Source organism: Apaloderma vittatum, unplaced genomic scaffold (genome assembly GCF_000703405.1).
Source record: "Apaloderma vittatum isolate BGI_N311 unplaced genomic scaffold, ASM70340v1 scaffold12407, whole genome shotgun sequence".
Taxonomy (NCBI): domain Eukaryota; kingdom Metazoa; phylum Chordata; class Aves; order Trogoniformes; family Trogonidae; genus Apaloderma; species Apaloderma vittatum.
The window spans coordinates 43,100-55,777 of NW_009726772.1; the positions used below are offsets into that span (position 1 = coordinate 43,100).

Below are 12,678 nucleotides of genomic sequence, written 5' to 3' on the forward strand. Positions count from 1 at the left end.
AATCGCAGCCTGGGCAGCTCGGGATGGATTGATCAGCATCAGGATGAGCTGGGCAGACACACTGTGGGTACCAAGCGCTCCCACCAGCTGCCCAGCACAGCATCTGCACCTGCCTCTGCTAGGAATTGAACCCACAGTGCTGATCCTGACAGAGGAGGATTGCTCAGGGTCCCCTCCTATTTTCAATCACCTTCATCACAAATTTAAAATTTCCATTCTGCCTTTTCCAAAAGGCAGGTGGCAAACACCCACCTGCCTGCATTTACAGACACCAGCACAGAAATCTCAGCGAGTGTCTCGGGACTTGCTGCTGCTACCCCAGTGGCCCTGGCAGCTAGGATGCTCGCTCTGCCCCATGCTGTCCTGCCTGTGTGGGGTGGCTTTTTGGGGTTTTTGCAGCTAGCTTATTGACTAAAAGAGTTGCCAAGAGAGTGGGTTGGGGCTGAATTCTACCAAGAGTTTCAGATTTAAAAAATTGGAGAAAAAAAAATTAAAAAATCAGAAGGTCAGAAAAATAATTTGTATACATAAATACTGACTTTTGAAATTACACCCGATTTTGGTAAAAACTTAATAATGGCAAGAAGTGCAAATGGACATGAGGACACACAGCCTGGCAGAGTGCTCAGCGCAGACAGTGCTGGGGTGCAGATGGTCGGGCTTGAAGCCCTGCCACGGACTCTGAAGACAGCTGCAATCCTCCTGCCACCCGTGACTGCATTTCGGCTGCCTCTAATCCGCTGCCAGGACCCCGTGCAGCCACGTTTACCCCACCGGGGACCCTCCACTCACCTCACCCCAGACTGCAACCTCCATGAAGCAAAGTCTTCTGTCCCCCTGAGTTTTAAGCCCCCTCAGGATTGCTTTCCACCCTCACAGATCAGAAGTCACCCAGTTCAATTTCAATTTAGGTTGAGACAACACATTTAAAAATCAGTAATGACAATGTTATCGTTGTATCTAGTAAGGAGAACTCATTCTGTGGTTTAGACACATTTAATTTCTATAGCTGGTAGTCTTTTCTGGCTTGGAGGAAAGTAGCTTTAGATCAGTGATTTTAAGCACCGTGCAGTGCGGTTGCAGTCATGGCAACCTCAAAAACAGCTTTGCAGGTTTTAATTTTTTTATATGAATTGTCCCAAGTATGGGACAGGATCACTGATACTGTGTCTCTTCAAGCAAAGTGCTAAATCCACTCTTTTCTTCCCTAATCGGAAAGACAGCATCTGAAGTGATATGCTGGTAGAAGTCATGCATGTAGAAACTAAAAAAAAAATTGCATTTCTGCAATCCTCACAATTAGTGTCACAGTGCTGCCAAGAGCCATGGCACCAGAAAAAAACCCCACCAATGAGACTAAAATAGCCTCTTGTGTGTTTAAGCCACACTCTCCTCTCCCTGGGCTGGCCATCGGCTGCCAGGTTTTCCATTAATGGCTCTTCTCAACTGATCCATTCTAATGGATCAATCCATTTTGTTAATGAAGCGAGCAGATCTCTTCCTCGGCGTACATCTTAGTGGCAAATTAAAGCAAAACTGAGAACATGAGCGTAATAAATGCCACTCCTGCATCCAGCATCATCTTCTACCACGTTCATCCTTCTGGTGAGCACATCTCACCACGGCTGAAGGCAAATCATGTTAGCAGTCCCGCAGAGACAACCTTATTTCTCCACTTACCTTATCCATCTTCATGTGAAGATACAAACAGAAGAGTACAGTCCCAATTGTCTGTGCTACAATAAATACAGCGAGGAAGCCCATGAACATTTTCATGGTGCTGGGTGAGATGCCGCTGGCGGGTCGGGGCGTTGCGGAGCTGTAGGGTTCGTTCATCTTCCGTGCACTGTGCTGGGGCTCCTTCAAATGTGCTGCTTGCAAGTAGCATGAGAACTGTTGCGTGAGCACCCGCTGCTCAAGGGATACAGGTTGCAGCAACCTACACTTCCTGGAAAAAACTCTTCGTAGTGGGTAGGTTTGTTCACCATCGTCTCCCACAACAAAAAAAGGTTGCTTAGACGGTCTTCTCTGGTGCACTTCCATGCTTTTTCCTACCATTCTACCAGAAGCAGAGAGAGATTCTTATTCCATGTATTCATATTTGCCCTTGAAACACTCCAGACTATGCCCCGGTGTTTTTTTCCTGCTGTAGATGAAAGTTCTATGGCGAGTCATCTTCAAAGAAATGAAGACAATGAAAACACAGACAAAGCTGTTGAACAACACTGTGGGCTGCCAGGGGCTAGAAAACACTCAGAAATTTACTTGTTTCTCAAAAGGGGAAGAAAAGTTCTTTGCCCTCTCTTTCCTTTAAGAGATTTTGAAGCTGCTTGGTTTTTGCAGATTTTGCAGATGCAGAAGCATGCTGGTTTCTGACTTTCCCTTGTGCTCCCCATGGGTGAAGTCTCTGCCTGGGTAGAATGGGTGATTCTGAAGAAAGGGCCATCTCTATGGGTGCTGTGACCCTAGTGTGGGCACACCTTTCATGCCCCTTGGCAAACAGTGGGACCTTGGGTCTTGATGCTTGACCATCATTTTGGAGAGACAAGTTTCAAGCATCTTTTTTGGTACCCTAGTGAGGTGCTCATGCTGCACCCAAGGGCACAAGCCATCTCAGACCCTGTCCCCACTTACCCATATTACTTATAACTGCATATCCAGGCATGAAAAAGTCTGCTGGGGATGCTGGGCATTCTTGTCAGCTGTTGATCTCCCAGCATCACCTCCATGAAATGTTGGGCAACCATGTCCCCTCTGTGCCCCCTCACACCTCCTGACCCAGGAGCAGGGAGGTGAGGACCTGCCCCCAAGCTCTTCAGGCATCTGATACTTGTGCAGCCATGCACCGCTGATATAATTTAGGGAAATGCAGAGGGGTTGCCACTGCTTGGAACAGACCTCCTTTTCCCTATGTAAAATGGATAAATACGGGTTTTTGTTGGGGTGCAGAGGACGAAGGGTGCGAGGCTGTGCTGTGAGGAGGGCTGAGACACTGGTTTGAAGGCAGTCATCAAACCATCACATAAAGTTGTTAAAGACAGCTCATCAGATGTGCATGCAGCAAATAAAGGGTTGGATCCTGCTAGAAGGAGCAGAGTGCTGGGCAGGAGAGGAGGGTACACAGCGCCTTGTCGGGGCTGCTCAGAGCGTTGCAGGATGGAGTCCAGCGTTCGCTTTTGCTCTCTACCCACTCTCTCGCATCCTGTCCTGTGTGGTTAGGGTGCTGCGAGCTGCAAATGCAAAAGCTGGTAACAAAGCACAAACATGTCTGCAATCAAGTCAGAGTTTGACCTTGGCAGGTCTTTGTGTTCCTAAATATAGCGTCCAAATCACAAGTGTGGGACAGCACCAGGGTCCTCACAGGCAGCTGTTCAGCAGACGGGCCGAGGACAGCCCAGAGCTGAGGACCTGGCTAGTGCTTTGGAGCCATGTAACCCTTCACCGTGCCAGGGCTGTCACCCCTCTGTGATGAGGATAGTTTGGGATGGAGTTGCCAGCTCCGGGCCAGCCCCCTCAGTGTCATTTTTGCCTTCTAGAAGAGAAAATGGCCCCTGAGGACCCTGCTCCTGGGTGGCCATGCCCTGAGGGCTACCCATGTGTCCTGGCCACCCAAGGGCTGCCTTGCTGCCCAGCTCTTCAGGGCTTCCCAGTCCCCACAGGACCATCCCCCTGGCAGCAGCAAGGTGACCCAAACAATGCTGGGGTTACACCGTGTTGAGTCACAAAAAGGGGTCCCCCTCGGCTTCGCTAACCTTTGCATCTGGTCCCTTGGGCTTGCAGTGTTGCTGTGCATGGCACCAAAGCCACAGACAGCCTGGAGGCATTGCCAAGCCACTACTTTTTCTCCTTTCCATCTTAAAAATAGCGTTGTCTTTGGAAAGGCCATCCCTGGCCTCCTCATAGAGGTTTGGTCTGACACACAGTCCCTACAGTGACAAGCTTGCCACAGGCAAAAAGCCATTTTGTGGTGGACATACCCAAGCACACCCCACACAGTTGAGGGGCATGACAGAGCAGTGGGGGGCAGCGCCTGCTCCCCAAAGCCCTCACCCCATGCCTCAGCCCCATGGTGCTCACCAGCATTTTCCAGGACTCTTCAGAGTTTCCTCTGAATATTACATGCAAGTTTGGAGGAAGTCTCTACATGAGAAACAAAACGACATGAGAAGTCATCACTTAATACTTTCCCCGAATCCTGAGTGTCAAGACCGAGAGGCAGCCGATGATGTGTGAAACCACAGCAACGAGCATTGCCGAGAGGAGCAAGTGAGGTATTACAGAGCTATTCCTGAGCCCTGGCTGTCCCCAGCAGATGAAGCCTTTTCAAAGGCGTTTCCAGATAGCCACCCGTCACTGTTCCGCTGAAATGAGAAGAAACTGTAGATAATGCCAGGAACGCTGAGCGTGTCTCTGACTCCATCGCATGCACCTTCCTGGGGAGGCTGGAGCCAGCAGCAGCCTGAGGGGCTGCCGGGTTCGGTGAGGAGGATAGTGAAAGGCTCTGGTTTTGGGTACCCAGCACAGGACATCACCAGAGGGTTGGCTGGCTTGTGCTGCAAACCAGGAAACTCAGAGTCGCTAGTCACCGGCACCCTGACGGGAGAAATTGGGTGGAAAATATGACGGTGGGGATCCTGGCAGAAGTTCGTCAGCGGGGAGGGGAGGCCGGCAGCTCCTTTTCAGAAAACCGTCCTCCACGTCTGCAATCCAGCCCCTCATCACCTCACTAGTGGGGACCAAGCTCTCAGGAGCTGGTTCCTCCACTCCACACCACCAGGTCCTGCAGCTTCTCTGGCTTGAGATAGGAATAGATGCCAATAGTGCCAAATCTAGCAGGAGGTGCCAAACAAGCTCTGTGGAAGACAGAGCTGCCATAGGGTGTATGGTGGTGTTGGCCACCTTGGACTGCTCTGTTGTCACCTCACTGCTTACATGGATGGTAGTGAGAAAAGGAAAGACTCAAAATCCTCAAAACTCATATTATCCCATGCCAGGGCAAGTAGCCTCATGGACACACATCCTTGACTGCCTGGCTGCTGTAGGAACATGGGGGAGCACAGCGGAGGAGGGGCACAGCCTTGAGGAAAGAGGGGCATGGTCCAGAGGAACCATGGGTGATGTAGAGGAGACCCAATGCTAGAGGGAAGAGTCTGCCTGCATGGGACAACTGTGACACCTTCAGCTGGTGATAAGCCCATCACCGAGAAACCAAGAGGGTTTTCTTTCACCCTCTAAACCCTCTGCATGTACATGTACCCACCCACCTGTGAAGTCAAATGGGCACAGTGCCTCCAGCCAGATAGCCTCCGGGTGACATGATGGGAAAATGTGATCCATCGCTTGCATTCCTATTGACCTAGTTGTGGTATTTCCGCTGATCAGCAAATTGTCTCCACTTGTACTCAGCACTCAGAGTTTTGTTTATTCAGAAAATATCCGGTTGCCTGCCCCGGTGATCTGTCAAAGGCTGGGAGCATTTCTGAAGGCAGCAAGGTGAAAGCTGATGAGAAGAGAGTGATTTGGGGTTTTTTTTTTCTTTTTTGGGTGCCCACTGTGGTTTTGTGACTACCTCATTAAAATGTGCTGCTCGCCCCACATGCTCTTTACAATCAACAAAAGCTGGGTGCTGTACTAAGAACAATACATTCAAAAAGAAGATTTTATTCTGAGTCACAAAAAGAGTTTGCCTGCGATGCTGTGGGAGGGATGCAGAAGGGAACCTATGAGAGAAACCTAAGTTAAGTCCCTTTAGCACAGGGCCAAGGGCAGAAGGGAAATTTGAGCATTTCCACCATTTGCTTTGTCACTTCTCTAGATTTTTCACTCTCTTACACCCTCTGAGATTTCGTGTCTCCAGAACAACCCCATCACCAGAGAGGAAGAGGGAACAGACATAGCCAGAACACCACAGAAGACATCAGCAGCATCCGGAGAGGGAAAGGTTGTGTTGCAGTTTCCGTTCATTTTTTACCTTGATAGGAATGAAAGAAAGATCTTGGAGACTAAAGAAGGAAGAAGCAGCCTCAGGGACAGACAAAGCTGTCAATACTTGTGGTGGCCACATCTCTTCATGGAAGAGAAGAGCAGACAATGGTGGTTGTAACCACTGTGGTGGCAATGGCAGGCTGCAGGCCCATCACTCACCATGGCCACACACAGACGCGGGGGTCAGCAGAAGTTCTAAGCTCCAGCAGATGTGAACAGGAGCTGTTCCAGGCCCCTGCTGCCCAGCAGGTAGATCAGAGCAGGGTGTAGAGTGCCATCTCCACTGCATTTCCCCCGGACATATATGGGGACATCTGTCCCCTCACTGCCACCCTCCAGAGCAGCAAAGAGCAATGGGAAAGAGCTGCAGGGGACGGTACTGGGGTGCTTCTGTCTGAGACCCTGCCCTGAGAACCATTGTCCCCTGTGCCGCCTTGCCTCCATCCCTCCTCACCTCTCCACCCTGATGGACCACTCACGGACACACCCCGACCCAGCCTTTCCTGAGGGCATCAAGGTGGGTGGATGGCAGGGAAAGGCAGAGAAACAAGCCCCAGTGACCCCACAGAGGATGGGGTGCCCCGAAGGGCACGTGGCTCTCATGACACATCTGGGCTGCACATCTGCGCAGTGATGCCAGCCTTGCTATGCTGAGCCATGGAGAGTACCCGGCTTCTAAACTGCTGATGCTGAGCTTTATCGGAGTTGCGAAACCACAAATCGCACTAGAAACTTCTTGCTATGACGGCTGCACCTACTTCTCCTGGCTTCCTAAAAATAGAGCCTGGTGCGGGGAGCCCTGCAGCCCCGGCCCTGCCAAACAACCCCTTCTGCCTGAGTCACAGCCGAAGGGAGCGGGAGCATCCTGTGCCTCCCTCCGCACTTGACCGAGCTCTCCCTGGCACGGGGTGCGGGGGCCTGTGACCATCAAAGCCGCAGCAAAACGCCCTGGCGAGGCTCTGCCTTTTCATGTTGCGAAAGGAGGGGAGAAAAGCCAAACCCACGGGAGGCAAAAACTGCCTCCCACGGCACAGCGCAATGGGGTGGGTGGGGAGGGTCCCGGCGTCGCCTTTGCATCTCCCCGTCCTCCCCCACTCATCCCGTCGGGTCAGGATCTCATCTTCTGCACCTGTGTGGGACTCACAAACAAAACAAAAGCCTCAGGAGGAGAGCAGTGATGCTGCCTTTCCTCCCCACCCTGTGGGGCTGAAGCCCCACCAACTGCTGCAGCTGGCTCCAAGTATTTGTTGGGCTTCACGGGACTAAAACCCAGCCTTGCTCTGGCAGAGCCACCCAGCCCTCAGCTCCGACCACACCATGAGGGTCTTCAGCCACGCAGGTGGGACATGCCCATAGGTCACGGTTTGCATTGTGCCCTAAGGAGGGTTTCACAGCTCTTTGTGATGCCACGTACAGTGTTGGGATGGATGGGACCCTGAGGATTTCGGATGGATTCTATTATGGGAGGTGGGTGAGATGCAACCTGGGTCAGCTGCTGTTGTGCACAGCTTTTCCCTTCATAGCCAGACGTTTGCAGGGAGCCCTCACGCTGGCTGAGCCCTGGACTGGCTGTGCCTGCTCATCCCACCAGGGCTGTGTGGCACCGACACATCTTGCGGCAAATCATCTGGATCCTGGCTGGAAATTATCAAGCAATGGGCAACATCCCTGTGTTGATTTGACCGCCACTAATTTAATCTTCTGCCTTTCTCTCCTACATTAAACCACAATCTCCCTGCCAAGGCAGTATTAATGCAAATTACTGGTGTCTCTCAAAACGTTACACACATTGGCCTCCATATGGTTCTCATTATAAGGCTTTCTTCACCACCACGAGAATCATCTCCATGGCTATGCACTGCATCCCCTTTCAGCCTTCACTGTCATTTCTCTCTCTCAACTGACCTGTGAATCCCCTGGGAGACTGTCCTCATCCCTCAGGATCACTGGGACCCCCTGGGGGTCATACACAGCCCAAAGGTAAGCCAGAGAGAGGGATGCTGCTGCTGATGTGATCAACCAGCAAGGTGAGGGGCAGACAAGGAGCACTGCTCTGTCCTGTGGTCTCTTGGGAGAAAATCCTCAGCCCCTGCCTGGGACTAACCATCTCCATGGAGAAGGCAGCACCTGAGGGGCAGGAGGGATTTGCACTCGGGTGGAAATCCTCATGCAGCCACCCTCTTTAGTAATGCTCAGCCCAAGAGTCCAACCAGGACAATGCACAGAAGTAGCAAAACAAGCTCTGAAATCTCTGGCAAAGCAGTGTGAAGGCAAAGCAGTGTTGCCTTCAATGGCATGCAACAGATACTGCAATGGTAACCCACAGCCCCTTTGGCTCGTAAAGCCGTGATGCTCCGAGCCAGAGATGTAGATGTCGCGAGGAGCCCTGTCCCTGCACAGTGCCAACCAAGCCCGCCGCTGCTGCAGCATGATGGTGTCAATGCCGAACCCAAACATCTGACTTGCAGCAGCCCCAGCTCGCTCCTAGGCCAAGTTGCAATGGCCCGAGCTTTGGGGCATCCTCTTGATAACAAATCCATCATAAAATCCTCATGAGCCTGCAAGAGACATGGCACAGAGAGCGGATGCTAAAACAACTCTGCCATCTACTGACTTCTCTGGCTCCGCTCCCTGCCCCGTCCATCCCTCCCTCCCTCCATCCCTGCCGCACACACATACCCGGAAAGTTGTTGCTAGAAATGAAGGATCTCCACGCTTGGCTGTGATGCTGCAAGCGATGCTGGAGTAGTCCTGCAGCCAAGCACGGTAGCCTCCCCTGCCCTGCACCCCAGGGATGTGGGCACAGCTCGGGCCAGTCCTCAGGCTGCAGAGCAAAGGGCTTTGTGGGGAGAAGAGCAAACTAAAGCTGCAAAAGCTGCTGCTGACATAATAATGTTCTCAGTGCTCAGGCCAGAGAAAAGACCTCTGTGAAGAAGAGAGCAAATCCAACTTCCATAAAGCACTGATGTTTCAGGATTTTTTTCATTTGAACAGACGTCAGCTGCAGGTTTTCCTTTGCATGACCAAGGAAGCAAGGCCCCGTGCCTCATGCATGTCTCCTTCAGTTCTGGGCACCTAGACATTCCCCACAGTCCATGGGAGCAGGGCCAGCACAGACCTCAGGTCTGGCATAGCTGAAGTGCTGGGAGCCACAGTGGGAAAGAGCAGGATCAGCCTCAAACCAGCCTGGCAACCCTGGTGCCATGACCAGAGGTGGTGCAAAGCTTGGGTCCAGGCTGAGCTCTGACCTCACTCGGTTTCACTGATGGAACCAGTAGCATGGACAACCCTGGGCAGGGGTGGTCAGCATCCCTTTTGCAGGAGCTACTACCTGTGCACAGAAATCTGAGCGGCAACATCAGCTCAGTGTCACCGCGTTAGTAAAACTAGGAGGAGACAACACATGCAGAAGTGCAAATAGAAGACTGACATCCCTGGTGCTATGGGAACCATCCTGCCAGCAGGGGAAGCTACCTCTTGGACTAAATCCTGGACACTGATGTTGCTCCCCCCTTCCAGCACTGCAAAACGAAGGAGCTTAAGTTGCAGAGACCAGAGGAGACACCTGGACACAGGGACGAGGATATCATCAGCACCCCAGCACCAGCTTGCACCTTACTAAGTTCACACCTAAGTAGTGCAGAGGCAGCTCTGTGTGATGAGTGGGAGCACTGAAACACACCAGAAATTAATTTTCTCTTTTGCTTTCCTCTAGAGTGGTGTCCTGGTGTGCACCATGCATGCAGTTCCTCTACACCTGGAGGTGGCTGGTGGGACCCCAAACTCTCACGTCCACACCAGTGGACCCAGCATCTCAGGACGCTTCTGCAGAGGAAGTGACAGCATGATGAGAAATGCCAAGCCTGCATCTCAGGCACTCCCTCTCCCTGCAGTGCTCTGGAGACGCACCAGATGGAGGGTGGATACTTCCCAAGGCAGTGCTGCAGCAGGGTGGTGCTACCAGAAGCCTCTACGTGAGGATCTTTAAGATGTTTCTCTTTCTGAACAGTGAGAAAGCTAAACCCATGGTTGCTGTGTACACAAGCTGTTCCACAAACGCTTTATTTTCCCAAGGGAGATATTTTCTTTCAGCATAGGTACCAGTGGTAAAAGGCTGTGTTGCAGCTCAAGCGCTCCTGCCAACTGACACACAGTTTCTGTCACAGTCAGACACACTCGTCCCGAGGAAGAACCGCTTTGAATTTTTTTGGTTACTGCCCAGAGACAAACACCCTGTTGAGCTGTCTGTGCTAAGCATCCTTTCTGCAAAGGGTGTAGCACATTCGAAAACGAGTAAATTAGGTCAGTAGATGTGGCCACATATAGCGCCTGGTGATGGTATGGCATCGGTTACGCCAGCTTCAGCATCATCCTCTGCCCTTTTCAGCCCTGAGAAGAGGCATTTCCAAGAAGTGGCTCCAGCCCAGAAGAATCACAGCTCTGATGCACAAGCAGGGCATCTCCTGTCCTTCCAGGAACATGAACACAGAAGACACTTCAGCCCCAGGCCCTGCATCCCGCTGATGCTGGGACCAGATCTGCTGCAGTTTCTGGGTACAAGTCACTCTTACCAGCAGGCACATGACACTTCTCAGACCTTGCACCCTGCAGCCTATCTGCAAAGGGCTGAGATCTCAGCTCATCTCACATTTACCACAGGGGCCAGGCATGTACTCGGGCAGTTCCCACCATCATGGGAGACCCGGCCCGACCTACATGGCAGCTTCGTGGTATGGGAGCTATGATTTGTCTCACCACATCTGGTCTGTGATGGGCTGGTGGCTGGAAATCCTCCTGGAAGCACAGTGACTGTGACTTCATCCTTCCCAGAGGTTTCCCATAAAATGTGGACGAAGTTCCTGTAGAGCTACAGGAAAATATGGCTTGATCAGATTGCAGAGCCACAGGATTTCAGCTCCCCTGTCGGTGCCCAGGATCAGCCAGAGTCCCAGGCAGCACATTCCCATCTTCCATCAGACCCCATAATGCCACATCAGTTGATAAAATCTGCCCTGGGGACATGCAAACACAGCTCAGGGTACACCTTTTTCTTTCAAGTGCAGCTCCTCCTAAGCCCAGACTAGGGGACATACTTCTCATTTACTTGAACGAGTCACCAAACCCCAGAGGCTGCAATTCCCTTTTAGCAGAAAAGCAACCTTCATTTTCAAGTGGAAAATCTTTGTCCTAAAAAAAACCCTGCTCACCTGGAGGGAAATATTTCACAGATGTGAGCAGTCAGAGAGGATTGATGTTGAAATGGCCACTTACTGCAAAACAAACCAGAAGAAAACCCCCAAAGACCCTGTTCAAGGAAAACACCCAAATGACACTAACTATAAGGCCAGAAAAAAAGGAACATTTTCCCCCAGTATTCAGGGAGGGGAAGATGAACGTGCAGCTTTCAAGAAACTATCACCATTTTGCTGAGCCAGGAGAAAGTCTACCCACATAAATGTTGAGTGTTGTCAGCCCTGTGACAGTAAGTTGGAGGAACTGAACTGGAAACAGGATTAAGTGTTTTGAAAGAAGGGAAAGCAAACTCTCAGGCTCAGACTCCCCACACCTCATCACGGGCAAGGAGCTGGCCGGGATGTGGATTCTGTTGGCCTTCAACACCTTGTCATATAGGTGGAGAGATCTGGAAGGCAGGACACTGGCTTTGACTTGCTGCCTGTGTTTGGTTGCTTGTGATAACTTATCTAAGTCAACTGGTCTCAGTTTCCTCACTGGTGAAACGAGGCATCTCTGCTACTGGGCAGAGTGAAGATCCAGAGATAGGAACAGCCAGATATATTTAGTGGATGTATTAAAAAATACCTATGCCAGTTCTAATCTTCAGAGCAATATTATTTCAGAGTAGATTGTATCTCGAGGTGAGGCTGCAGAATTTGTAGACTCCTCTTGCCCCCAGACTGAGCTTTTACTGTCTTTGGTGGTAACTGGTGACTAATCTGTCTGTCCTTATCTTGACCTGTGAGCATTTTGATCTCATCTTCTCCCCATCTTGAGGAGGAGGAGTGAGAGAGCAGCTGGGTGGGTACCAGGCAGCTGGTCAAGGTCAACCCACCACAAGGTCCCAGCCCTCCCACAGCCCCATTCTCTTCCCACTCTGTAAGACAGTTCCAGAGGAGCATCACCACCCTTCCTGGCCTCTCAACCTCAAAGAACTGAGCTGAATCACTCCAGCTAATAATTACCCAGTGCAATATTGGATCTGAGTGCTGCCACACGCACATACCTCCCGCCTCCACTAACTGCCCCCCCACCCCTGACCATGAAGGTCTGTGGCTTTGCCACATGATGCAGAGACAGTTTCTAAGTGACAGCCTGGGTTTGGTGAAGGAAAGCAAATTTCCCCCGATTGCCTCCTGCAGTGCATGAAATAATAGCAGAGCGTGCAGCGTCTGGGGCGGTCATCAGGATCTCTGAAAAGGGGACTCATTTTTTTTTTCTTTAGTTTTGCAAGGTGAGAACATCAGTGGAACTGAAAGTAGGTTCACACCACAGTGCCCACCTCTGCGGAATTATAATGAACCACAAAACCAGGCAATTACACAATCTTCTTCGAACGTTTGCCGGGTTCATTTTCTGAGTACTGGCTGCTGCTGAAAACAGCCTTGGAAGAATTTAGTGGTAGAAATGACCTCTTGGTCTCCTATTGCCAGAAAAACCACTGAGCTTGTCCTAGAG

At 51.2% G+C, this 12,678-nt stretch overlaps 1 protein-coding gene across 1 annotated transcript in view; it reads right to left on the reverse strand.

Annotated features, from left to right (window-relative positions):
• Positions 1-1,890, reverse strand: part of CD40LG (CD40 ligand) — a 6,310-nt gene extending 4,420 nt beyond the window's left edge. Inside the window, exon 1 of the mRNA XM_009873412.1 lies at positions 1,681-1,890. Coding sequence (XP_009871714.1) covers positions 1,681-1,836 — 156 coding nt within the window. The 5' untranslated portion in view covers positions 1,837-1,890. The remainder of the gene's footprint in view (positions 1-1,680) is intronic.
• Between the last annotated feature and the right edge of the window lie 10,788 nt (positions 1,891-12,678).